The 27,865-nt window shown below is 41.0% G+C and overlaps 1 protein-coding gene across 3 annotated transcripts; it reads left to right on the forward strand.

The window, feature by feature from the left end:
• On the forward strand, positions 1 to 27,865 carry ENTREP1 (endosomal transmembrane epsin interactor 1). 3 transcript variants are annotated; one of them, XM_074533413.1, is made up of 11 exons: positions 1 to 389; positions 2,845 to 2,901; positions 11,738 to 11,848; positions 13,271 to 13,399; positions 14,142 to 14,249; positions 14,365 to 14,480; positions 18,609 to 18,738; positions 19,299 to 19,371; positions 23,881 to 24,030; positions 25,761 to 26,044; positions 27,151 to 27,865. In XM_074533413.1, the coding sequence occupies exons 1-11, from the start codon at positions 135 to 137 to the stop codon at positions 27,358 to 27,360; spliced, it is 1,623 nt and encodes a 540-aa protein (XP_074389514.1). In that variant the 5' UTR covers positions 1 to 134; the 3' UTR covers positions 27,361 to 27,865. The 3 variants fall into 3 exon arrangements, with proteins under 3 accessions (XP_074389514.1, XP_074389515.1, XP_074389516.1); XM_074533415.1 differs by lacking the exon at positions 1 to 389 and adding an exon at positions 406 to 518; XM_074533414.1 differs by lacking the exon at positions 13,271 to 13,399.

The raw sequence follows: 27,865 nt of genomic DNA on the forward strand, positions 1-27,865 counted from the left end.
AGCGCCGCAGGAAGTCGGCGCCCTAGGGGGCTGGCACGGGGGCGGCGGTGGGGCGGCCCCGCCCGGCCCGGCCCGACCCGCCGACCGCAGCGGTGGCCCGCCGAGAGCCGCCGCCGACGCCCCCCGTGTCGCCGATGGTGCTGCCGGGGTCCTGCTGCCCTCTCCAGGGGCTCGTCCCCCTGCCCCAGACAGGGCCCCCCCGCCCCGGCGCGCCGCGGCGCCGCCGCCTGTGCCGCCCGTGCCCCCTGCTGCTGTTCCGCTCGCTGCTCGGGCTGGGGCTGCTGCAGACCGGCCTGGGCTGCGCCCTGGTGGCTCTGTGCTTCGGGGCGCTGTCGCTGAGCAGCGCCCCGCAGGTGAAGAATGCGTCTGCCCTCTGGGCCGGCTCCTCGGTAAGTGACGGCCGCGGGCCGGACACGCCATGCTGGGGTCCCGCCGTGCGTGCTCGGCGCCTGCGGGGCCGGCTGTCCCGAGGGATGCGTGATCGCGCTCCCCCGCGACCGCTTGGAAACAGCCTCCGGGTAACGGGGTGACGGCTTTTTGCTGACAGCTTTGTAGGATGTTTGCAGGACCCCAACGGAGTTAGAAACGTCGAGACAAGCAAATAGGGGACTTATTTCCTGACGTGCATTTTTGAGAAAAAAAAAATACTCGGTTATTTTGCACTATCGGACACAGGATTTTAAAAAATTGTTGTGTGTGTAGATGTTGAATGTTTGTGCTTTGTGCCTTTGATCGTAGGCATAAGGTAGAGATAAATCAGCAATGTTCCTGGGGGAAAAATAGATAGACTTAGCACAGTTTTGGAAAGACTACTGAAAGAAGTTTTTCCGTCTCCTGTTGGGCCCTGGAGATGGAAACCCACAGGTTTATAAATATGTAATGTATGCAAGAGTTTATATTGCAGAAGCTAGGCAGCAGTTAGCAGAAGTTATTAAGTGTAGCAGAGTTAGATTGATTAGTGCCAGTTTGGGCCCTCCAGCAGTCAGAAAGTCATGTACTGAGTTGGGACACTCAGCTCCTGCTGCCTGTGTGAACAGTATCAGCTTTTCCCTTGCTTTAAACATTTCAATTAAATTGCCATGTTGTTCACCACCTGTAAAAATGCGCTCAGTGCAGTTGTTTGGGGATCAAGTAGTTCCTATTCATCTGTATAATGCAGTGTTTGTTCCTGAATGTACACAGTCCTTCCGGGGAGAGTGAAATCCAGACCATCCAAGTGACTTTGTTTGGTATCTCTCTTGTGATCTTTCATCCTTTTTGTTTCGTTTTGTTTCTTTTTGTTTTCTGATTCTAACTCTGGGTTAAAAGTTTATGTAACCAGTGGATATTCTTTGAATTCTGCACACAGAACCATGCTTGTGCTTTGAAAATGCTTTAAAATTGCTTGTGTAAGATAGAGGTATTCAGTATTTTTTAATAATCAAGAAGGGTGTTGATTTTGTTTGGGGTTTTTAAAATTATATTTCTGAAACAATAGTGCACTTAGAAAAGTTATCAAAATACTTTTTGGGTATAAAAATATGTGTGAAAATTTTAGTTCAGAAGCAACCTGGAAGAGCAGATGCCCTTAAAAGCTGACTGCTGTGTCTGGTTGGGTGCTTTTTGGTTTGGTTTTCTTTTCATTATGGATGCTACATGCTGACTTGTGAGGGGCATGCCAGGAAAATTTTGAGAAGGACTTTCTTTTCTTATCTTGAACAGATGTAATGAAATAAATTTGCTGTCATTAAGGAAAAAAATTACGTCAGTATTGATGAGCTTTGTTATAAAATCATGTGTAAATTTTGCAGTCAGAGAATTCAAAAAATACTTTGTTATGAAACTGCAGTTATGTATGTGGTTTTGCAACACCAGTGATGATATCAGTAGGTGTTTTGGCCAAGTCATATATGCATTATGCTAGATTAGATTGATCATGTCAAGTGAATGAAGTTACTGAAGGGATTTATTAAAAATACTAGTGGATGACTTCCTGGTTGTTCCAGTCTTCCTGTTTCTTTTTGGGGTAGGAGCTTGGCTGGCTTAGTCACAATGTCCATCAAGTTAAAAGTATAGCTGCTGACTTACGGGACATGCTGAGAAACTTACTTGTCTTTCTTTATAGGGTTGCTATTCTTGTGTGAGAGAGTATTCAGGTATGCTGTTTGTTTCAGTTCTACAGCAATTCGTTATCATTTCTTAATTGTCTGGTCCTGTAAGGTAAAGAAAGAGTCATAAGGTTCAGTTCTGTGATTTAGCAAGTTTGGTCTAAAAACTGCTGTTGCAGAAGAATGTGCTTTTATTTTAACTTCTTTCCTCGTGCTGATACTGGCATTCATCTGATTAAATAGCAAAACTTTTCAGGGAGGTAGTGCTGGTGCTCTTTATTGATTTTGGTAGGGTTCGTGCTCTGGGTTTTAGCTCACCAGAATGGTCACAGTCAGCAAAAGGGAAGAAGGAAGTAGGCAGTTAATGAAGTGCTGAGATGGTGATGGAGGTAGGGGACGAAAAGGACAATTTTTAGATTTGCCTAGCCGTGTTGCAGAGAACAAATATATAGTTGGCTGAAAGCAGTTATTTAAGGCAAATGTAGAGGTTGGAATTGCTGATGTACTACTTGTCCCCATGCATGTTTTCTGGGAGGCAAAAGTAAGAAACTAGCATATTTAATTTGGTTGTTATTTCACAGAATGCTCTTAGGAGCAAAGAACTTCATCAGCATAGGTATTCTCTGCTTTAAAGTGCATCTTCGTATCTTCCAAGCATTGCTATAGTGTTCCAAAACACAGTAATAAAAACAGTGTAAATAGCATTTTGTAAACAGTTCTTTACTTCTTGCTGATGCCACGTTTTTTTGTGTTGTAGGCAATCTTATGTGGAATTTTAGGATTAACAGCATGGAAGAGGCCAATGCGGCTTTTGGTAAGTATGGATTAGACTTTGTAAGGAAATCATAAGAAAAAAAAAAAAAAGAGCCTAATTTAATAGTTGTTGGTAAAAAAATAATCACCCCTTTCTCCTTTCAAAAAAATAGTGTTGAATCTTTCTTTTCAAATTGCAGAATCATAATTATTTAAAGAGAAGTCAAAGACCGTGCAAGGCCGTATTCATTCCTGCATGGATGAAGTCCCCTCTAAGGGCAAAAGTGGACCATGTCTGGAAGAATTGTTAATGTTATTTAAAGCACACATTTTATGGTTTTTTTTATGTATAAGTAAATGCTGGCTTAGAATAAGTAATTTAGTTCTCCAAGGTAGTGCAGCTTAAACTGAAATGAAGGAGATGGCTTTAAATCCTAGCTTAGTTGTAGTTTTTTAGTTTTTGACAATGGGTTTGAGAGCTAATTTAACATCTTACAGCAGGATCCTGTGCTAGTTTCATGTACAGTTGACATTACATTGCTGTGAGAGTAGATTGCTATGCAGGGTGTGTAAGCTGTTTCCACATGTAAATGAAATCTGAAGCTGTGTAGCTCTTAATGTCTCAGAGTTGGGATTTGAAAAGGAGCTGTGGAGTTGCTTTTGTTTGTGTGTGAGTTTAGGGAGTTTTTTCATTTGATTGGTTGGTTTTGTTTTGTTTGCTTTTGTGTATTTGCTCAGAAATTTTTACCTTACTGTCACTTCTGGAGACTTTTTTCGGCCAAGGCAGTTGTTTAATTTTTCTGCAGCGCTCTCTTCAGATCCACATGGGCATCAGTGAGGAGTACCATGGATTAGATGTGTGAGCTGTGGATAGAATCATAGATTCACCAAGAAGAGAGATTTGAGATCATCCAGTCCAACTGTCAACCCAGCACTGCCCCAAACCCCTAAACTACATCACCCAATGCCCGATCCAGATGCCTCTTGAACATTTCCAGGGATGGTGACTCCACCACCTCCCTGGCACATCCTATTCCAAAGCATGACCACCCTAACAGCAAAAAGGCTTTTTCTAGTATCTAATCTGGCTCTCCCTTGTCTCAGCCTGAGGCCATTTCCTCTTGTCCTCTCATTGCAGGCACTGTAGCAGATTCAGGCCCCGACTCACCTCAGCCCCTTACATGGAGCTGCAAAAAGCAATGAGGTCCCCCCTGAGCCTCCTCTTCTTGAGACTAAACAACCCCAGCTCCCTCAGCTGTCCCTCATGAGAGATGTTCTCCAGTCCTTTCAGGAGCCTCGCTGCCCTTGGCTGGACAGGCCCCAGCCCCTCAGTGTCGCTTTTGAAGTGAGGGGCCCAGAACAGAGCACAGCCTCGAGGTGAGGCCTCCCCTGTGCCCGGTGCCGGGGCTTGATCCCTGCCCTCGTGCTGCCGGCCGCACTGTTCTGGGCACAGGCCAGGGCGCCACCGGCCTCCTTGGCCACTGGGCACACTCTGGCTCATGTTCAGCTAGCTGTCAGCCAGCACCCCTAACATCCATTGTTATTTCTCAGTGTGCATTGGTTAACATGCGCAAATTTTTTAGGAGTTTTGTGGATATAGAGACTCCCAGTCTAGAAGGACCATATTTTCATCAAGATAAATGTACATGCTATCAGTCTCAAACTGCCTAAGGCTTGCGCAGTACTCCTGTGTTAATACTGCCTGTGTTCTGTGCTGTTTCTATAGCATGTTGTTGCTCTTTCACTCTTTAACATTCTCCTTTGTATAAACCTTATTTTCCTTTCCTAGTTTTACTTAAATAGAAAACACAAATTATTCTTGATCCCTTCTTTTATTTCACATGGTCTTTAGGATGGTCACATGCTGAAGGTGATTGCCCTGGAATATTATGCAGCAGTAAAGTTTTTGACATGAAATTGATAAAAGCTCTGAGCAGCCTGCCATGATTTCACAGCTGACCCTACTTTTGAGCAGGAGATAATGCAGGAGTCTTCCTCAGCTCTCTTACAGCCACAATTATTCTGTGATTATGTGATTCTATGTAACTGTTTGGGGTTTTTTTCTTATTTGTATGTGTATTCTATAGAGGTTTGATTTTTGATAGCCAGATTAGATAATCCTTGACACTGGGAAGCATTTCTGCTACAAGAGCAGTGAAAGCCTGGAACAGGCTCCTAGAGATGTGTTTGATGCCCCAAGCTGTCGGTATTCAAGAGGCATTTTGGACAATGCACTTAATACTGTGCTTTGATTTTTGGTGAGCCCTGAAGTGGTCAGGCAGTTGAACTAGATGATTGTTGTAGGCCCCTTCCAATTGAAATATTCTATTCTATGTGGGAAATAAAAATAAATAAACATTAAACTCTTCTTGAGGGTATGGAAATAATGCCTTAAACTAGCTACAGTCTTTCAAGGACAGATTGTTAGTTTCTGTGGGCATATTTATGCTGGCCTAAATACTTATTATGTCTACTCTCTACAAACTTGAATGTTTTCTCTAGGGAGTTAATGCACTATTAAACAAATTGTAAAAGCAAGCTTCCTAAATCTCTCAGCAATGAGATCATTACACAGTCATTGCTTAGAATTATGATGTTCATAAGCAAGACTAGAAAACTCGTTCAGAACTAAAACATATCCATTTGTCAGTTGTGACTGTCCTCCTCTTACAACTCCTTATGTAAAGCCTTAGCACTCCCAGTGGTGGTTTCTCACTATCTGTGTTTGGGTTTTTGTGAAGGGTCAGGCTGTTATTGCTGCCACTTCAATGCAAGGCCCTGATAAAGGAGAAAAGAACCAGACTGTAGGTTGTTTTTTTCTGTGCTGGCAAGATTCTCGTGCTGCTGATGCTTGAGGAAAGCACATGGCTGAAGTGCTGTGAGAAATGAGGCTGGGGATGGGCTGTGGTGTTTCAGCCACTTGTTTTTTTCCTTGGCGGGGAGAAAGGAAGGGAAGCATATTGGTTACAGATGTAGTGGACCTTCAGTAGCACCATCTGTGGAAAAACAGCCATGAAGAGGGATGGCTGTGATAAAGCCTTTTAGTAAATAAAATGGAGAGCCATATTTGGATTTTGCCACCCACACTGTTTTACAGCTGTATTAACAATGTGAGATGATACTAGATAAATAATGTATCTCTGAGAGAGGGTACTGCAAGGCAAAATTAAGAAATTTATTTTCAAGGACATCTTTGCAAGGAAGGCCTAGCCTTGAGCAGTACAGCTGCTGAGAAGTCTGGTTTCAGTCCTTCCTTGATTTTAGGTGTTTGAGGAATTTCCATTCTGGTTATCAATATCAAGTGTCAATCAGTTTTGGAAGTCAGCTTGTAATGCTTGTGCTTTGAAGCTGATTTTTCTTTGAGGTAATGCTGAGTTAACACTGGACTCAATGGTCTTGGAAATGTTAACAATCCTGTGTTTCTTCTTCTTTAGGACTGTCCAAATACATTAATGTGGAAAGGGAAGCTCACCACCTACCCCTCCAAGTTACATGGGTATTGACTCTGAGCTGTTCTGGGCTCAATCTTCCTCAATGTTGCCTTCTTCCAAGCTTAGAATCCAGTTTCTTTCTCTCTGCTCCTAAGCTGCTTCCTTTCACACAGCTTCAAATCTTAGTTTTACCTGAAGGAACTTAAATTCTTTCGGAGAGTACACCCGTTCTCCATTGTTAGTTTGATTGTGTATGTTTTGAGGGCAGTTCATGTCTTTGACAGGTCATGCTAGCTGCTGTATTGTCTGTCCTTACTTGTATGCCAGATTGGACTGATTTGAGTTTATGTTGCATTCCCAGGAGTTGCCAGGAGCTGTTCATGCTTTGCTGAATGCAGAAGCCCTTAGGTAGTGAAGCATCCTTTCCTTTCAGTCATGGACAAATTCGTTACAGCCCTGGAGAGTGCTTTTTAGGTGACTGTTTGTTTCTGGTTTTGGGGTTTTTTTCTCCAACTGAAACAAAGACTTCAAGTTCAGCATCTCTCTGGTCTCTATTTGGTGCTTTGAGTTCTGCTGCTGAAGAGGAGACTTAGCTGTGATTGAATGAAAGGGAAAGGAGTGCCAGCATCCAAGAAGACACTAGCCTGTTGTGCTGTGCAGTTTAACTGCTGCAGCTGCAAGTACTGGGGAGCAGATTGGTGCCTGCAAAATGCATGGGATCAAGAATGCAGGCTGGTTGGATGTGACTGGCTTTCAGCTACATCAAGTACTGCATGCTTAATGTTGTTTGCTAGCATGGCAGCTTTTGTGTTCATACATGCCGTTGTTTTCATGTAAGGCTTTGAGGGTTTGACAGAAAAAAAAAAACAAACTTGACAGATTTTCATTAATTTAACTAAAATTTAATGTATAGATCAAGATATTTCATTCAGGTAGCGTTCTTAAATTTTAGCTCTGCTAGTAACAGTGAACTGTGAACAGAAGCTCCCTACCTTCCCTGACCCTGAAAACCAGTCTCTCCCTAGGCATGTGCTTTATAACAAGCAGTCATTTGACTTTTGAGAACTACTGTAGTAGTATCTTTTTTCCCTGTATTTTAGAAGTAAAATAGTTCTGTATTAATCTCTTTGCTCACACTCTAGACTCCAGCATTAAGTCAATAAGTAGTAATTATGCAAAGGTTTTAAAGTCAGTATAAGCAACTAGAAATACTCTTTTAGGAGTCATATTATGAAAAGCTATTAGAAGCTTATAGCCATTTATATGCTGCAAAAGCTTTTCTCTCATACTTGGGGTGTTTTAGTGCTGCATTTAAAATATGTGACTATTTTTATTAAATGAATTAATTTGTCTTTTCATGTGGGGCTTTCCTTTGTTCACAGTTGTATTGTGGGTTTCCATACAGTACAGTGAATAGCTCTCACAACTGACAGAAATCTAATAAGGTCCTATGAGTTTTAATTATTGCTATTGCTGCTGTGCATGTGGGCAATTAATAAACGGATGTACTCTTTTCTACAGGATGTTTATAAGGAGTATACGTTGGCTGTAAACTGATATAAGAGTTGTTGAAGCAACTGTTTTTTCTTTCATTTAAGTGCCTGCTTGGGCATCAGTCCTGCACGTGCCTGTTTAAGTGAAAGCAGTTCCTCTCTGGCATTAGATACTTGCTTCAGTGGCAGCAGCAGCAGGACAAAAAGGAGCTTCCCCATGCAGAATGAAAGATAGTGTCAAAGCTTTACTATGCAAATTTATTCTTCCTTGGAGACCTCAAAAGGCATGATGATGGACTTTTTTACCTGAAAAAAAGATAATACATGCAAGACTTTAGCGAATATGAATAGCATACACTTCACTTTCATGTAGTTTAATTCATATGAAGGTTCCTCACAGCTTTCTGCAGTTGTTCACAGTCCATGTGTATCTGATGCTCTGAAGATGAAGCCGTCAGCCAAACTAAGGCCATAGTTTGAGTAGTTTCCATTTTTATAACTGCAGTTAACACCAGTTACATCTATTTTAGTTTTTGAAATACCATGTTTGCCTTTTTCTATTTTTTTTTCTAAATTGAGAAGAACTTCTCTCCTCTGGGTAGGATCTTCTGTTGCTGGGATAAAGTGTAACCCCTGTTTTTACTTGTAGGTGAGCAGTCGTTTAAATTTGTGTCTGCAGGAGAGTATAAGTAACTAAATAAGCTGACAGACTACATGTTAGATGGGACAGTGAGTGACTGAATAAGGGGGCACAGAGGGTTGTGATCAATGGTTAAAGCCGAGCCAGCCAAGGACCAGGGCTGAGCCTGAGGGGTAGAAAATGAGGGTCCAGTACCACTGAAGTGAGTGCTCTGCACAGTGGATCTGAGTGCACTGTCAGCACGGGTGATGCCAAACTGGAAGGAATGGCTGATGCACTAAATATTGCCGTTTGGAATGACCTGGACAGGCTGATAATTGCATTGAAAGGAATCTCTTGAAGTTCAGCAATGTGGAAAACTAAGTCCTGCCTGCGCAGGGAAATTACCTTATTGCATAGGAGGGAACAACATGGTGGAAAGCAGCTCTGCAAAGAAAACCCTGGGGATCCTGGTGGACAGCAAGCTGTCCATGAGACAGCAAAGTGCTCTTGTGGCAGAGAAGACTACTGGTGTCCTGGGCTGGATTAGGCAGAGACTTGCCAGCAGGTCAAGGGATGTGATCCTTCAAACACCTGGAGAGGTATGAAAGCTGTGGCTGTTCAGCCTGGAGAAGAGGAGGCTCAGTGGAAATCTCCATTAATAGCTGATGGGAAGGAACAAAGAATAGTGAGCTGAAGCTTTCTCAGTAGTGCTCGCTGCCAGGACAAGAGGCTGTGAGCAGAACTGAGAAAATAGGAAACTCCATCTGGACATGGAAGACAACTTTTTTACTGTTGTGGTGGTTAAAAACTGGTGTAGGTTACATGTAGAGATAGTCAAAACTAACTGGGCATTATATTCAACAGCTTGGTGTAGGTCACAGAATCATAGCATGTTCTCGGATGGAAGGGGTCTTATGCTTCCAGATCCCTTGTTGTGACACCTGCTTGAACAGGACATTAGATTTAAATGGTCTCAAGAGGTCCCTTCCAATCTCAGTTATTGTGTAAAAATGTTGACCAGTGATGGAGCAGAAAGAAAAAAGATTTTTTTCTCTTGACAGTCAAGTACAACGTCTCGTCAACTGTTAAAATGTGTGGTAGAGAATTTTGTGGTTATGGCTCAGATCATGGTAGTATTTTAGATTGAATCTAGAGGAATTATTCTTATCTCCTGCTCATTTGGCAGGATTTTCTGGATATTGGATTATTCAGTCAAAAATACTCTATAATAAAAAACAGATCGAGATTATATTTGCATGTGATAGAATTTATTAGAACATAAATGCAGAATGTGTCATCCTTGTTTTGCATATTTATCATAATGCTCTTTCTCTTTGTTCTTTGATTTCTGGCATTCCTTTAGTAAAATATTAATGATTTTGTTTGTTTTTCAAAATTTTGAGTTGGAAGTCTTGATTTTAATGGTAACTTTTTATATAGCTATAGATGGAATTGTTTCCATTGCAGCTTCTGTACCACAGGAGACAATTTAAATGTGAGTTTGATAGCTTGCTTTTTTAATCTTTCTTTACTTTGGCCATGTAACTTCTTTTCTCCATTTGTCATCAGCTGAAAAAGGACAAACATACCTCTTGTTTTTCTTAATGTAATTCAATGAGAGTTGTACTATAAGTATACTTTATGTTGAAACAGCTTTTGTTTCACTTAAAATACTGGCTATTTCCTAATTATTGGTGCCCTGTGTTGAACCCAGTTGAAAAGTTTGCTTTATATGAAATACCTGGGTGTACCAATTTTTTTTTCTCAAGGTAGTTTTTTGTTAGAAGAGTAAGTAAGATAATTTAGGTAAAAGCATAAGGAATGGGTTTCATTCATTTACATGCTGAGCATGGTGTAATTTTTAAAAACATTAGATTTTGTGTTTGTATGGAAAAAAAAAAAAGACACTCAGTCCTTTCTAGAACAAAACCCCTCTTATCTGTGGTTTTGTGATTAGTAAAAAGCTAGGACAAAATGCTCTTCCTCTTAATAATTTAGAAATTATTTTGTTTTTAGTGTGTCTAACACAAAGTAGTCCCAGTTCTCTCCAGAGATTCACTAATAGCTACATCAATTATTGGGGTTTCTGGGGTTAAAATGTACCTTACAGGATAATGTTATCATCAAACTAGTAATGTTGTAATTGAAAATTTAGCTTGCTTGCATAGTAATGCTCTTTGGCTCATGTCCATTCATTGGGGATTATTTCCCTGAACCTCAAAAAATGGGAACATAATTTGTGCAACAGCTGTTACCTCTTTCTGCTTCAGATTCAAGGTAGCTAACCATGGTACATCAGATGAATTTATTTGGAAGGCCATGGTGTTCTTTGCATGTTTAGGAAGTCCTTATTGCTGGATCTTCTGTAAGTCTGGAGCAGGACTGAACTCATGTCCCTCATAGTGTCCTTCTCTTCCTCTGTATTTTGTGATGTCCTGCTTTTTTAACTTGGACCATTTTGCTACAAAGAAATCTGAGTGAGCAGATTGTTATTAAGAAGGATGCTTTAGGACCTTAAGAATATGATACTTGCTTTTTGGGATTGAATGCTTAAAGAGGAATCTTACCTTTATTTGCCTCTGAAGTAGTAGTCTTACCCAGCACTTTTTCTTGAAGCACAGGATATTTTTGCCTGTATGAATGGGGACAGGGATGGTTCTTTCCTATGTCCAAAATCCATGTCCAAAGTCATGTAAGCGTAGATTGTAAGGTGAAAGCAACACATCATTTTGTCCACTGTTTCTGCTTGTCCTTTTTTCATGTATTTATTGCTCTTGCCATTGCTCAATTTCTCGTGTTTTATAAATAAGAAAGTATTATCTGAATTCCTAATATTCTGGTTTTAGTAGCCAGGAGGAAATAAAATCATGCAGCTCAAGTCTCTGAAGTGTTTCCATATTTATTGTACTGGAATGAACATTTTTCATATATCTGGGCTGCAGAATAATTCTGGAAGTGTGCAGAGTGAATGTTGTCTTAAGATGTTTCTTCCTCTTCAGGTTTCTTTACTGTTCTAAATGTGTTGAGAGTTAAACTTGGTGGGAGAGTGTGACACACATTGGAAGATGGGCAACTTGCAGATCATACTTTGCACTCCAACAAAACCTTCGGTTGCTTGTACTATTATTACAATAGTTTTCAATAGTTTCATAACTAGTCCAGAATAAGGAGAGAGAAGACAAAGAATTTTGGGAATAGGTTAAGACACCTTGGGGCACTGAAGTCATGGGCAGTTTTGAAAAAGCAGAGTGTCATTCCCAGCTTCAGCTTGTGAATGGGATTTGCTCTGTAATAGGTTCCTTGAGTTGGGTTTCTGTGCCCACTGCAGATAACTTTGTTTTGGTGTTCCAGGTTAACCTGTTTGTTCTGCTGTCTATGATCAGTTTTATGCTGAACGGGATTGGATTAATACTAGGATGTCAAGGCATTCATTTTGTGTCTGGGCTACCCAGATGCCATTTGGTAAGCACACATACTGATTTACATGGATTTCTTCTCATTATGGCATGTTAACTTGCTGTGCTGAGATCACAAAATGTCCTGATGTAGAGTTGCAAGTAATTAAAGAACTAGCACAAGAGACTTTTGTAGTAATGTAAAAAATATAAACCATTGAAAAAAGCCTGTATGTGGGTAATGGTGAGCTACCAACAAAATGTTCAGTTCATTATAATGTGTGGGTGGGATTATTCTTCCTGTTTTACCTCACCTGGGAAGGACCATTCTGTGATACCTTACAGCAGAAGATGTGAGAAAAAAAATAAGGTAGATTAAGTCATAGCTTTTCAGAGCACTTCTGCTTGAGGAAGATGCAGTCTGTACAAGGCTGGACAAAATGCAAAAGATTTTTCACAAGTGGCTGTCATGAGAAATAGAAGAATCACTATTGATGAACTGGAAACTGCGGAATAATCGAAATTGAGGATACAGTACAGAGTCACTTGTTGATGAAGATGATTGTGTGTAAAAGCTTGAAGGACTTTGTGGGCCAGTGGAACAGATCTTTGAATATATATTTTCATTCATTTATTCTTTCGGGAAAGCTATTGTTGGTTCCTTGACATGCCCGTAGACGTATTGTGGTGAGAGTCCAAGATTATAAACCCGTGGGAATATAGATTAATCCAGTATCACTGTACCAAAGCCATAATAAGAATTAATGATGATATTCCAGGTGAAGTGGCCAAATATTGCAGGAATTTCTGAGTTGTCTGTAGTTGGAAATACAGGGTAGAGCAAAAAGACATTCCTGAAATCATCAGTTATTTTGTAGAACGGCTTCTATAGGTGGAAGAGTGTCAGCATTGTGACTCCAGAGTTTAAAAGCTAAAATCTCAATTATTTCTAGATATGGAAGTATTGAATTTCTACTTTGAAAACTAAGATGATAAGATTAATTTGAAAGTGAAAGTTACAAAAACCTGTGGTGTACAAATATGTCTATTAATGATTTGAGTGCATTGAAATTAGAGTTGGTGGTTTCAGTCCTTTCATAGAAATGCAAGATATGTTCTTGAACCATAGAAAATGCGTACAGTTGATATAGAGTGGTTTGCACAACAGTCAGAGAAATAATTTCTAGGCAGTTATGCACTGGAAAAAGCATGAGTAGTAAAATAGCTTAGCAATCAGTGCAGCTTTGATTACAATAAGTTGTATTTAAGTGTGTTAATACATTACCCACAACGCTTTCTCTCAAATAAGAAGTGTATAGTACAGCTTCATAATGCAGGAGTCATTGGCATACCAAACTGTTCAATTATATCATCCTGTATTTTCAGTCTGCTTTGTGGTCATGGGCTTAGTTTAAGACAATAGGTTCTATATTATGCAGGTAAAAATATTGCATAAAACAATTAAAAAGTAGAGTTTCGTTCTTTAAAGATGGATATGGATGAAAACAAGACTTGTTTTTGCTGTGAAGAACGCCATGCTACTACCTGCACAGAAGCAAAGGCTGTACTGAAGCTATACCACGTGAAGTCGTGCAGTGCTGCTCGCCTTGTTCTCAAGGTACCCTGCACATCCATCAGCGGGTGCAGTGCACTGCTTTTATAATGTCCATGCGTATGCTGCAGTGCAGAGCTGAAGTGTTCACTGGGAAAAACTGTTATTTTTCTGGTCAGTCAGAAACTCTTCATGGTACTGTAACATGACGGGAGGGTTTCATGTCTGGGTTTTGACCAGTGCATGGCTAAGCCAATAAGCAGTTCTTGCCTGTTTTTTGTGTTTAGTTCCACCAAAACTGCTGTCAAATCCACACAAGATTAAAGGGGTAAATGAGATCTAAAGATTAGCTAATGATTTAATGCTTTTGTTAGTCTTTTGCACTTCTCAGCCTTTTGTGGCTTACAAACTGCTAAAATAAAACTCCCAACCAATACCATCTTCAAATATCAGAAGGCTTTGACATGTCTTTAATGTAGATCATTGTGAATCTGTATTTCCTACAGAGAAGATATGACAAAGGTTATAATTCTTGTATGAGTAGATGGATAAATCACATCTGAGCTGTATTAAACCCTTCTGGAGCTCTCTGTCAGGACAATAAATAGTGTAAAACAAGGTTTTGCAAATTACTCCAGTCTTGAAGATTGTGCTGAAGACTTCATCCCATACATTTTTTAGAAGTAATTGCCATGATCATCCCTGTATTTTCTCTATTTGTTTTAGTTTTGTATTATTATTTATTATTTTTACATTTACAAATACCATGGTTTATTTTTTTAATTTCAATATTCTTCATGTTCTTCAGAAGGTTCTCTTAGTTGTTAGTGCCCTGAATGCTCTCACCGCCACAGTTTGCTTCGCGGCAGCTGCCCTGCATTACTGGCTGACACTGGCATCAAGAGGGTCCTGCACAGTAAGTGAGCACCAGGCATTGCCTGCCATCGAGAGTGCTACAAACAATATTAACAGATTACACTGTTCAATATTTATAGCCCAGAAGGGTTTTAACGCAAGTTTTGTTTGAATAGGATGAATGTGAGATTGAAGGCGAAGATCACAATTTGGATCCGGATGACTTTGTCCCCCCTGTCCCACCTCCCTCCTATTTTGCAACTTTTAATTCTTGTACTCCACAAAGTCACAGGTAAAACTGTACACTCCCTTTCTTTTAGTGTCTTTTGAAACACTGCCTTATCCTTTTTTTTATGATTGTTTTCTCTGTGAAAAAGGTTTGTGATTTTAGGGGGATTAAAAAAAAAAAAGAAGAAGCAAAAACCTATTCGTTTGGAAAAAGCATAAATACAGTGTGGATAAGGGGGTAAGATTTTGTGGTTTTGAGTTTAAATTCTTTACTAACTATTTCTGGGTGAGAGAAATACTCCTGCTTGGCACAGCTGAAGACTTACACGATACTGTCAGGTGCAGTGAGGACAGCAGTGGGAAGCCAGACACAACCATTTGGCAAGCCAGAGACCCTGAATGGTGTTCCCCCTATCACCTGAGTTACTTTCCTTTCCCTCTTGAGTTCTTAGGGCTGACTGAAGGGCGTGTTTTGACTGCACTGCTTGGAAAAGTAATCCCTTACCTTGCAGGTTATTTGCTCTTAAAAGTAACTTGCAGGTTGGCTTTACTAGTTTATGACTCAAGTGGGGCTGTTGGAATCCTGGACGCTGAGAATTTTAAACTTTCTGTGCTTATAGGCACAGACCCACAATAGAACACTGCGTTTGACCTGAGGCTGTGAAGAAGGCTTCCAAAATTCATTGATAGTGCTGAGATAATGGGTCTGTAGTTGGTTAGAAGTGTGTAATATCACAGGGTAGAAAACTTAAGAGTTTGGGATTTTAGAATATAGAAATAAATATGAAGTGAGATGGAGGTTTTAGGGTGGAGACAGGTTGTTATTCTTTACCTTCTTCTTCCTCCTTCTTCATGGATCTGTAATTGTGATGTTTTGTAATTGAGCAGAAAAGTCCACATTGTGGACCTTTGGGATCAGTCTTTGGGTTCAGTCATTAGGTTAAAAGGGAAAATAATCTAGGTGTCATTAATTGGATAGTTTAGTCCTGAAAGACCTTGTATCAAGAGATTGTTAGCCATTTTGTGCCTTCTAATGAAAAGCTGCCAAACTCATGGTTGTGAGACTGTTGAGTTTATTATTTTACTGATAAATAATAAACACCTGAGTCAGAACATGAACTACTACCTCAAGTGCCTTCAGGGCTGCATTGCTTTGTTCTGAACATACAATATTTATACATAAAGTATTACGGTGCTCAAGCAGACTGTATGACTCTTGTTCAAAATTCCTCCTTTTTGCAGTGAGCAGGAGTGTTTAGTTTATTTCACTGTTTCATCAGAAATAGCACGCATGACTTTCAAGACTATATTTTTCTGGCAGAATTAATTACAGATTTTGGGATTGCCTAGAAAATTATAACATGGCACAACAGTAGGATTTAGAATGAACAGGTTGTCTGAAACACCAGAGGCTGGATTTGAATTCAAAATACTACTGAAATCCTCTATTTAAATCTTGGTTCAAGCAGCTTATGACAACAGAGCGGAATGTATAATGAACTCTTTGTAAGAATAATTATTTATGCTTTTCAGATTCTCCTGCTTTAAAATGGACCAGTTGTTCTTTGTCTAGCATGTCATTCTGGATGGTTATCTCTTTCCCAGCAGCAGTATATATACTTTTTGGTTTTTTAAATTTTTTTTGGGCACAGGAGGATCTGCTGAACAGTATTTAAGGCTTCTGTGGCCTGAAATTGAGTAGCTACCTTGCCTGTGACTATGTTAAAACTGATTGATAGTAATGCTGAAGTAATAATAGTAATTACAGGCTGATAATAATGCTGATGATGACATCTTTCTGAAGTCAGGCTACTTGTTTTAGGGTGTTCTGGGTAGTTACACAGGAGTGCAAAGTTAAAGCAGCAGACTGGCTTTATTTCTATTTTTGGAAGATGAGTAATAATGACTCAGCCCAGGCTGAATCCTACAGGAGTGGCTGAGATGGGATGTGGCCATTTATTTCTCAGTCAGCCTTCTCACGCTTCTTCTTCCTGGATTGTACCCTGAGCTCCTTTTAGATCCTGTGCCCTGGCTTTCTGTGCTGAGCTCCCTGCTCCCTGCATCCCAAACCTTTGTGTGCAAGGAAGGTGTGACAGGAACCACATCCAGGGAGGTGGGCACAAGTCTGCAAGCTCCGAGACAGATACATCCCCTGAAAAGGGAAATACTACAGTCATCAAAATTTGTGGCAAAGATATGTTTGGAATGGGCAGGCCTTCTCTGCCACTCTTTAAATTGAAACATCAGGAGTCCAAATATCAAACACAATTTGTTTGCTCATCTGTTCATGGGAAACTTTTGCATTTGTTGTATTTATTAGCAAAAAAAAAAAACCCTAGCCCTTCAAGTGTCTGGTCAATTCCTACCTCTTCTTATTTCATACATTAAAAAATAGCAATTACATTATTTTTCAGGGTTGGCACAAAACAAACAGTGAGAGCTGAGTTTACAGGTGAAAAATAAAATGTGAAGTTTAGCAGGAGTTGGCCTTTGATCCTTGTGGATCCCTTCCAGCTCAGGATATTCTGTGGTTCTATGAAAGCGTCACGAGACGTGTAAATTAAGGGAAGTGATAATGCATGTTGGGCAGCAAGGCCTAGAACTCTGCCTCAGTTCAGTTTAAATTATTGTTTGTGTACTTCCTGGAAATTACAATTAAGGGACTGCAGGGAGTGCTTTTCCAGTTGCATATTATGTAATGTTTTACCATACTTGTTGGACATAGCATTAATTTTCAAGGTATGACTGAGCTGGGTAGGCAGATCAGGCGTGTTTAAAAACAAAACCAAGATTCAAAATGTATATAACTTTGTGGCTTACATTGAATGAAAATTCAGCATCAACATACTAGGAAAATGTTAGGAAGTAATGTTGATGGAGGATCCGTCTCCAGAATTATTCTGAAGCCTTTTGGATTAGATTAAGTAGATTGTAGTTAAAAACTATTTTAGCATATTTTGTTTTCCCCAATTTAAAGACTAAAAAAGACAATGGCCAGCTGTAATAATATCTGCTTTCCTTTCCTCAGATTTCTCTGTGCATTACCTCCATTTCCTTCACAGAAGCTTTTAATGAGAGGGCTTCCAGCTTCTCATTTTGAAAGTTTTATTCTTTTCCTGTCTGTGCAAGTGGTCTTCCATAGGCATTTCTGTCATTCTGCCCTTTCCTTTGAGCTTGCAAGAAAAAAATTTTCACGATCATCTTTGTTCGATCCAGCCATTGTCCAGAGAAGCCCTAAATTCTGTGAGGAATGACTTGCTTTGTAGAGAGTAGCATCCATTAGTGATGGTGAATGAAACCTGAACAAAATTCAGAGAACAAAATATGGGTTTCTGTGTGTTTCTTGAGATTCCTGCTCAGCGCCAGATCAGCAAATAAAATTTAAAAAAAAAATGCAGAGAAGAGCTGAGGCGTTTTGGGTCATAGACTTCTCTGAGGATTGTGTTGGGAAGGTCTTCATGCCGGCTCTGCTGTTGACCTCCACATTGTTACAGTGTTCCTGGGGCAATGTAAATGTATGCTTATCAAAATTAAGGTTTCTCTAGGCACTATTCTATTTTCTTCCTTCTCAGAGCTACCTCCTAAGAGAAAGATGTTGCAGTAGAAGGTCTTTGGGATTCCTGGTGTGGTAAAGTTTTCAGAAAGCTCTTTGGAAACTGAGGAGTAAGGTTAGCCATGAGGTGCATTTGCCTCATACAAGCCTTTGGAATTGGTCAACCATAATATTGTTGCCTTTCACAAAAAACAGCCTTTAGTTTGGATTTGGCTTTTTCTGTGCAGCTGTGTCTGAGCATAAAGCACCAGGTCAGAAGATCTTGAATTTAGGTTATGAATAAGAACTCAGTGGTTCACAAAACTCAGAGATAGGCTGTCACATTTTGAATGACAACCTGTACTTTAATTTTTTGTCACAAAACTGAATCTCTGAAGTAAAACTGGAATGGGTTCCTAGGCCCAAAGATGTTTGAACTCTGGGGAACACACTAGAGAGGCACGTCCTGAGGAGCTAAACTGAGCATTACTCCTGCCATCTTCTGAGACAAGGTCTTGCAGATCTTGGCGACTCCAGTATCTGTGACGTGCATCCCAAAATCTCAGCTGGCACAGAAAGCCAGTGGGGTTTGGTAACAGGTGATTTTTTCTGCAGCTGGAAGGCCCTACTAACAGATTTGATCTGTGTTATTTATTGCAGCACACCTGTCTCTGATGTGATTTCACTGCACTGTATTTCTGTAACACGAATCAGAGGGGTTGAAGTGTACTGCCCTCTGGACCCACCTCCACCCTACGAAACTGTGTGCAGCGTAAAAAGCTCTGAGCAGGTATGAGCCACAGGAGTTTAATGTCTGATTTGATTTTTCCACTCTAAGGGAGAGGTTGCACTCAAGCATGGTATGTGTACATCAGGAGGATACATTTGATTATGAATGTAAATTTCACCAAAGATTTTAATTAGTCACTTATCTGTCGAACTGTAAAGCTTTCTCCAGTTGGGAAACAACCCAGGCACAGGGAGAAGGAGGAGAAAGCTATGTGGTGCACCTGTTGCAGGTTATTTAGAAAGACCTCCTTGCTTTAGTTTGCTTACTTCTCCCATGAGGGACTAGGTCAAGGTTTTTGCATCACTGGCCATCCTTTTTCACTGGTGTTTTCAAAAGACAGGCACTTTTCACCAGAAAATACTGGGTAGGATAAAATTCACTGTGCACTGGCCTTGATTTTGCCATGGGATTGAAGTCATATCACACAGTCTCTTGATTTTGCCATGGGATTGAAGTCATATCACACAGGTATTCCATTTCTAAGGTGGATGTTGCAGTTCTTGGAAATGCCAGAGAAAGGTGGTGACTTGTGATTTTTCAACTTTTGTATTCTGTTCCAGGGAGGTGCACTTCAAATAAATGGTGTGGAAGAGGTTGATTCAGGGGAAGTAAGTGAAAGGCAGTCCTCTCAAGGTAAAAAGTAATTTTAATGTTTGTTCTAGAATGTTCCCTCCAACACATACAACTTAATGCAACAGCAGCAGCATTAGTTCTTTGACAGCCAGCCATCATACTCCAAACCAGAAATACAGAATCATGATTGTTTTGGGGTGGGAGCAAGGATTAATATTTAAAATGTTTAAAAGCACAGCAAGTTGTTTTCATGCAGGATACAGAAAGAAGGATATGTTTCCTTTTTAGCAACCTAAAAGTTAGTTTTTGACACAATATCCATATGTTTTAAGAAATGATGTCCACCTCCGGTGCTTCTCTTTGTTGAGTGTATGTGATGGAGCCTGTTAACATTTTGTTGCTGGTAAAAATAGGATAAGGATTGAGTATTGCAGTACTGTGTGGAGCTCAACTGGGAATTACTCCATTATCCAGCCTGAACTGGAAGAATTACTGAATAATTTCTGCATCCTGGTACGGGAGATAGCTAACCTTCTGTTAGAGACAACATCAGGTTTGCTCTGCACTGTTTTAGAAAACCATGGCTACGGCTCAGAGGTTTTTTTAGCCTAATGTTTGTTGCAATGTAGGCTTGTGGCTGAACATCATTAACTTCCAGCTTTTCCAGCACAGCCCATGAAATGTGTTCCAGTTTTCATTAGGACCTGGCCGTTGTGGCAAGATTGTCTCATTTGCGATATCCACACAACAGAGTAAAGACTGGGGCAGGGGGCAAGCCCCAAATCTTTTATTTGATTGCGACCTGTCTTCTGCCAACCTACTTACTAAACTGTAAAAAAAGCTTGGGTTTGAACTGCATCAGTTGGAATTGTTCCAGTTATGTGGAGTCAGGGGAAAAAAAGAATTTGTGTAAAGTCATACTTTAGCCAAATGTCAGCTCTGTCAAAATCCCCTTAAACTCTGACTGTCTGCCTGAAACCTCTGAAAACAAGCACTTGGGTGCTTATGGTGTCTTGCCAGCTGTGATAATCAGAATGAAGCCTTTTGCTACAGCTCCTCTGGATTTCTTGCTCAAGGCTTTTTTACTGATAAAACTCCTGTTGCTTTCTCTGAGCTCCTGTGCACAAACAAAAAGAGGTTATCAAATACAAGGATACACGTTAAAAAGTTACGGAGACTGGAAACTGGAAAAAAATAGCATAGAAAATGCACTTGCAGGGAAGGACTGTCAGGAAAGTATTTTGTCTTGTTTTGTCTTGTTTTGTTTTGTTTTGTTTTGTTTTGAAAAAAGGCTCTGAAATCACATTGTTTGAGGCACTTGTGCTTAAAAATTTTTTTTGGAAGAATCAGACCTACCTGAGCACATATGGCAAATGGTACCCTCCTCTCTATGATCCTAACTGGTTTGTCCAGTATTTTTTTAAATATCTGTAAAGAAACATTTAGTTAACAGCCTGCCTGTTAAATTCAGATAAAAACAGAAAGTAAGCCTCTTAAGAAAGAAAATTAACCCTGCTGCTTCTTCTAGATGCCAGGGCTTCCTAGAGTTTAGGAAAAAAGAAATACTCGGAGCTGTATCTCTTCCTTTATTTAAATTTGGAGAGGTATACTGCATCTGGCTGGAATGGAGTTAATTTCCTTCATAGGAGCCTATGGTGCTGGTTTGGATTTGTGACCTGAGGGGAGTGTTCCAGCGTTGTCACTGTTCAGGGACTGGCTGGGATCAGTCAGTGGTGAGTGACTGCTTTTGCTTCCCTTGTTTTCCCTTGAATTTCTTGGGTTATTACCCTCCCCACCTCACTCCAGCTGTCCTTATCTCAGCTCATGAGTTCTGCCACTTCTGTCCTTCAGTTCTTCTCCCCATATCACTGGGGAAGAGGGAGAGTGACTGCGAGGGACTGAGCGCCTGCTGGGGTTAAACCACTGCAGGAGGGAAATACAAGGGGGGGCTCGTGTTGGAATTGTGGCAGAGGAAGTCTGTGGGCGGTCTCAGCTGATGCAGTGTAGCAGTCCATAAATAAAACTTGATCTTTCAGTTTATACTGGCAGGCTGCCATGCCAGGGCATTTGTGTATGATGCTGTGATTCCCTTGGCATCATCAGGGCTGATAACTGAGCATAGCTCCTAGTGGAAGTTAGAGCTGTGGGCTACTCTGCCAGCAGAGTGAGGGGAATCCTGCTGCTGTCTGCAGGAGGAGCTCTAAAGATTCTCTGTGCCAGCTAAAACTGTTTTACTGACTTCATAATCACTCCTGTGAAGCAGAAAGGGATTTCCCTGCTGACTGCAGTAGGCAGGCAATGCAGCATTTTGCTGGTGTTGTAGCTGCTCTGTATCATCACAAACTAGGTGTACGCATTTCCAGTTCACACCACCATAAGACAGTTATCTCTCTGAAACATTAATGTTATTAAGGATTATCTTAAGATCATAAAATCTGTTGATTAATCTGCTTAAAATTTTAAAAAATTACCAAACAACCTCTCCAAAGTAACAGCAGCATTGTATCTCCAGGGCTTACTTCTAACACAGCTCCACTGGTGTTGAAAAGTTTAGATTGGTGATGGACTCTTTAATCCTGCATGACTCTTGGTCTGCCATATTTTGTTGCTGGGCTTCACCTTCTGATTTTCTAGGCTGGTATCTGTTTTATATAGGTTGTGTCACTCTTTCTTCTCTTCAGAGATTTTAATTTGCATTTGTGTACACGATAAGGTGCTGTCCTCAACAAGTACATCATCAAAACCTAAATTTTCTTGATGCTCCTGCCACTGCTGCATACCTGTTAAGAGTGACACTACAGATTTTTGCTGTGTTCTGAATAAAAGCCTATTTACATGAATTTGGTTTTGTACTGGGTTTGCATGACCAAGTTTTGGTAGTGGCAAGGAAGCTGCTGGAAGGTTTGAAGCTTCTTCTATGCCTGGCAGAGCTCCAAAGATGGACCTGCTGCTGGAGAAGGCTGGACCAGTTAGAAATCACGGTAACACGTCTGTGACAGCATATTTAAGAAGGGAAAATAAGTTACTTTGCAGATGTATTGGTGCCCAGAGAAGAGTGAAGTGAGAATATATGAGACAAGCAGTCCTGCAAATGCCAGGGCCAGTGGAGAAAAGGAGGGGCAGGAGGTGCTCCAGGTGCTGGAGCAGAGATTCCCCTGCAGCCCATGGTGCAGCCCATGGAGAGGCAGCTGTGCCCCTGCAGCCATGGAGGTTCACAGGGATGCAGAGATCCACCTGCAGGTCATGGAGAATCCCCACTGGAGCTGGTGTGTGCAGGAAGGCTGTGAACCCATGGGAGGCCTGTGCTGGAACGGGCTCCTGGCAGGGACCTGCACACCACTGGAGCAAGGAGCCCATGCTGGAGCAGGTTTCTGGGCAGGACTTGTGACCCTTTGGGGGAACCCACACTGGAACAGGACTGACCACATGGAAGAGTGACCACACTGCAGCATTTTATGTAGAAGTGTTGCCTGTGGAATGGACTGAAGCTGGAGAAGTTCCTGGAGAACTGTCTCCTGTGGGAGGGAGCCCACGCTGCAGCAGAGGAAGGACTCCTCTCCCTGAGCAGCAGCAGAAACGTGCCGTGAACTGACCATAACCCACATTCCCTGTGCTGTTGCAGGGCAGAAGCCCAGGGGAGGGATGGGAAAGGTGGTTTTAAGAATCTGTTTTACTTCTCATTATTCTGCGCTCATTTTTGGGTAAAATCAGCCAATATCCACGAGCTGAATCTGTTTTGCCCGTGATAGTAATTGATGAATGATCTCTCCCTGTCCTTATTTCAAGTCATGAGCCTTTCATTATATTTTTTCTCCCCTGTCCAGTTGCAGAGGGGTGTGGCTGTGATGGGTACGTGGCATCCAATTAAGGGCAGCCAACTACAAATTTTTAAACTCCTGAATGATCAATAAAATTGTTTTTTGTAATATGCCAGGTGCCACTAGATGGAGGTACAGAACCAAGCTTAGTGAGAAATGTACACAGCTGCATCCTGTCCTGATCATTAAATTGCAGCACATAATTTCACTCCTAGGAAAAAGAGTGGGAAGGATATAGCATATCACAAGAATGCAGGAAAGTATAAGTAAAGATTTTAATTTCTTTTTACGGGCTGGTCACTGATTTACAAGATCCCTAATTGCAAAAGGTGACCAATCTCTCTAACTGTGTGGTGTCGTATCTTGGTACAACTGCCTATAAGCAGGAGGATTTGGGGCTCTGTGAGATTTAGTTTCTTTGCCAATAAAGCTGTAGTTCCCTTCTCTCTGATCAGGTAGTTTAAGGTGTTTTTTTACTAGGGTGTACTAGACTGTAGTCTTTTGGTACTCCAGTTGCATAAGGCTGAACAGGTTTTTGCAAACATTTTAACAATGTTTAGACGAATGTTACTGTTCAGTAAGTGTGGGTCTGTGCACGCATACATGCTCCTCTAGACCTCTGTGACCTCTGTCATTACAGATTTGCAGATTTTCCTATTACAGATGGAGGGAAAAAATCAGTCTCTAATAATGGCTTCTACAGTTCAGCTTTATTTTGACTACTTCTGCTTTTCTGTTTCTTATTATTCAGCTGAAGAAATTCAGGAGCCTTCCAGCAGAGTGAGCCTTTCCCCTTCAAATGCAGGCTGTGTGCCTGCAGGAAGGAACAGAAGAGCCTTCGATCCCTTGTGGAAATGTTCTAAAAGTGACCGTGGGCTCCTGCACTGCCAGCTGCCTCAAGGTGACTCTGTTTTCTCTGCTAGTGATTGTGTAATGGTTCTTTGAAAGAACTTTTCAGAAGTTCGGTACATCGAACCTCGTACCTGCAGAAATCAGCTGCTGTTTCCCAAAAGAGCACCTACATAACAGTACTCTGTGCTTTGCCAAACCTTCTCCACCTAACTCCTTATCTTGCCCCTCTTCAGGTTTTCATATCTGGGAGCAGGGTCTGTAGCAGGGTCTGGGTATGAGGGAGGGGTAGTGGAAAATGAGGAGAGAGAACACACAGGGTTCCTTGGTGCACTGACATCTAAAGTCTTACAAGTGCAGTTGTCAGTGTAAGCAATAAATCATAACTGGCTTGGGGATTTGGTATTAGCCTATACATTTGCTTCCCTTTTATCAAGCTTAATATTGTCAAAAAAAACCCCTCAGGAACTCAACACAACCCATGGTGGAGAGTTGATGAAATTGCTTTGGTGTCAGTGATCTAATTCTGCTGCTGTGGGAAAACTGCTAATGTGACTACACAGTCTGGGATACTGCTGACAATCTTGAAAAACGCACCTGTCAGGGGTCTTGCAGTTTTTACAAGAGGATATTGGAATCTCAACAGGAGCTGCTGATACATACCAGCACTCAAAATGTAAGGGCCAATGGGGCATGTTAGTAACAGCCATTTATTTTGGATATTGGGAGCATGCCTGCCTGGATTACACTTGCTGTTTTTGTGGAATGTTTTCATGGCTCTGCTGTATCATGTGCTTTTTCTTGTCCTCCTATCAACTTCCACCACGGCAGCCCAGAGAATCTGCTGCTGAAGCAGTAGTTACATGACACAGAACCTATTCATAGCTGTGAAAGCGGAGTGCTTCCACTGTACAGAGACCCCATGTCAGGAGCATTTGGAAGCTTTAGGGTTGGTGTTCCTGAAGTTAGGTCTGAGTTAGTCACCAGTGCTACAGAATAGGAACTCACTGCAACAGAGGAATTTGCTTCGAGGTAGTGCTCTTCTTGCTGGGAAGTTTTGTGTCTCCTCCTAACATTTTTTGGTCTGAAGCTGACATTAAAGAGCTTCTTGAATAATCTGTAGGTGTGGTTATGGGGTTTTTTATTCCTTTTAATGGGGTCAAAATTTGGTAACTTGTTTATACCAAAGGCAGTGAATTTTTCACCAAAGGCAGCAAAATTGATTCTGTATTGCCCTTTGTTCAGTCCTTGCAAGGTAATTTTGAATGTTTTGGTGTGGGTTAAATTGTTCCGGTTTTTCTCATTGAATTTCTACTTTGTAGTATTACTAGCTTCCAGCTTGGCAGGTAGTGATTTTCAGGTACAATTTGTCCTCTTGACTGCTAATAACTAAAAGTTATAAAGAGTTTAGGAGACATCATAAAATCTTTATACCTTTATGTTTACATTAACACTCAACAGGCATTTCAGGTCTCTTCAGATGCCAAACAAGAGAAAGGAACCAAATGTACACAAAATGACAAAGAGCTTTCCAAAGGGGAAGAGTCCCTCTAGACGCTGACATGTAATATGCACTCAGTCATAGCTACGTATGACTGTTTTACAGGCATTTTGTGTAAATCTGTTAGAGTGAGCCTTCCAAGCCACCCTGACCATGCCAGACCGTCAAGTTGTACAAGGTTAAAAAGGTTAAACCATGTACTGCATCCTCATTGAATGAAGAGGGGAATCTCTGGGAATACTGTGAACTATGCGGATTGTTTACTTGTTTTTTGTCTTCAGGGACAGTGCTCAGCTGTGAAACTGCAACACTCAATGATGTAAATCCACTGAATGCTGTCACCTTGCGGAAGAGCTCAGGAGCCAGAGCTTCAAGGGGAAGACCCCAGTCTCTGATAGACTATAACTCTTACATGGACACTAAACGGCGTGTGGCGTGGATCCTTGAGCAGTCCTGCAGCATGAGCCCAGACATACGTGACTTGGTCGAAAATACCAAGTCTGTTTTAAAATCAGATGAGAAGCATATGGCAGAAGCTGTCACCAGTGCCAGTTTCCTTGAGCAGGTAGTTTTATTACTTGTACTGATCAGATGTTGCCCCTGGTTCGGAAGTATAGGTTTCCATTTGCCAGTCTGTGTGTCAGAGTTCTTGAACCAAACTGGCTTCCTTTGGCACTTCAGTTCCATGTAGGGAGTGTGTGAGAGGCTGTGACATTTTCTGCTCTATCACCTAGAAGCCAGAGTATGTATGTATTTAAAAAATGAGTCAGTCTTCTATTGAGGAATCATGAACTGTAAATAACATAACAGCATTTTATACAGAGTGTGGCAGAAGAGAGGGAGAAGATATAAATAAGCATTTGCTATTGCAACCAGAAGGAATGGAGGATGACAAGGAAATTTTTATGTCAACCCACTAGAAGTAACTTCTTTGTGATTGGCTCTCAGGATAAAAATAAGACCTAGTACTAAAGAAAGAAAAGCAGAAAATAGAAAATTGGTGCTTATATTAATGGAGTGAATATCCAGAAGTTTCAGACACTGCAGACTTCATCAAAACAATTGTTTTGGTAACTTACATTCCATTTGGGTAGATAAATAGATTCATGCACAGCACAAGTGATTTGCTATGACAGCTGGTTTTGGCTTGGGTTCTCATGCAAAACACATCAGTGTCATTTAGGCTCTGCAGATAAAGTGGGAATTCCCACTGCAGCCTTCAGGCAGCAAAAGCCTTGGCAAATATGACAGAAACAGGAGGGAAGAAGGCTTCTTAGAATTTAATTTATCACACAGGCCTGAAGGTAATTACAGTTCAGTGGCTTCTGCAAGGAAGCAACATTTAGGTTCCTTCTATAACTATGCGAGACATGCCATAGGTTGGAGTGAGACAATTCCTGTGCACCTTTAGTATCCCCTCAACTAAACCAACCCAACAAAAACCTCACAAACAACAACAAAATTAAAAATCATCCCACTCCTTTTCCCAAGTAGGACTCCTTTTCCCATGCCTCCTTGGCAAATGCTAGGGGTTTTATAGCTTTTTAAATTATTCTTTAAACACAACAGACAACACTACCAGTAGCTTCTTCCTAGTTGGGTAAAAAACTATTCTAATGGAACAAGAACCAGAAAACAAAACTGATTTAAACTTCCCTCTTTTTTTTAAAGGTGATGACAACACCTGCCCAGCAAGCCACATCATTGAGAGTACATGTGTTGCCTTCTGGATTGCACTCTAGATTGCTGTACCTGGAGAGCTGTGGTGACCTGAGTACTTTCACCACAGAGGGAGAACAGCTAGCAGAGAGGAGAATCCAAAGAGCAGAACATGAACGGCCTCGCAGTGTTATTGGTGTTGTCAGAGAAACTGTGCTTTGAGCTGGCTTTTTAGTTACTCCTCAGCAGAGCTCTTCTGTCAGACATACACATACTGCAGAGGAAAATCATCTGTGGCAAGTGGGTGGATGGGTTTGTCAATAATTGCCTTCTTTTTTAATGCTCTTATGCACAGACTCCAAAGGGGGAAGATCATTCTACAAAGAGCAATGAGGAGACTGAAAGCTGACCTTTACTGGGCTCTCAGCTGCAGCTCATCTGTTTGTGATACATTGGTGCCCTGCATCTCTGTGAAGTTTGGCAGCATGTAGTTGTGGGGTATGATGATACATCATCCTTGTGGAAGGAGCTGTCAAAAGCAGTATTGAAGAACTTCTCAAGTTTTTGGCACTTTGGTTTAAATTAAAATTTCCTGTCATAAAATGGAGACATTCAGATATGAACGAAGTTAGTAAAAAATGCTGAACAGAATTCTAAAATTATTCTTTATAAAGAAAGGCTGTTGATATGCAAACTGTAATAAAAATAAAATCTGTCTTGAAAAATT

The sequence above is a fragment of the Zonotrichia albicollis genome, chromosome Z, assembly GCF_047830755.1.
Source record: "Zonotrichia albicollis isolate bZonAlb1 chromosome Z, bZonAlb1.hap1, whole genome shotgun sequence".
Classification (NCBI taxonomy): Eukaryota; Metazoa; Chordata; class Aves; order Passeriformes; family Passerellidae; genus Zonotrichia; species Zonotrichia albicollis.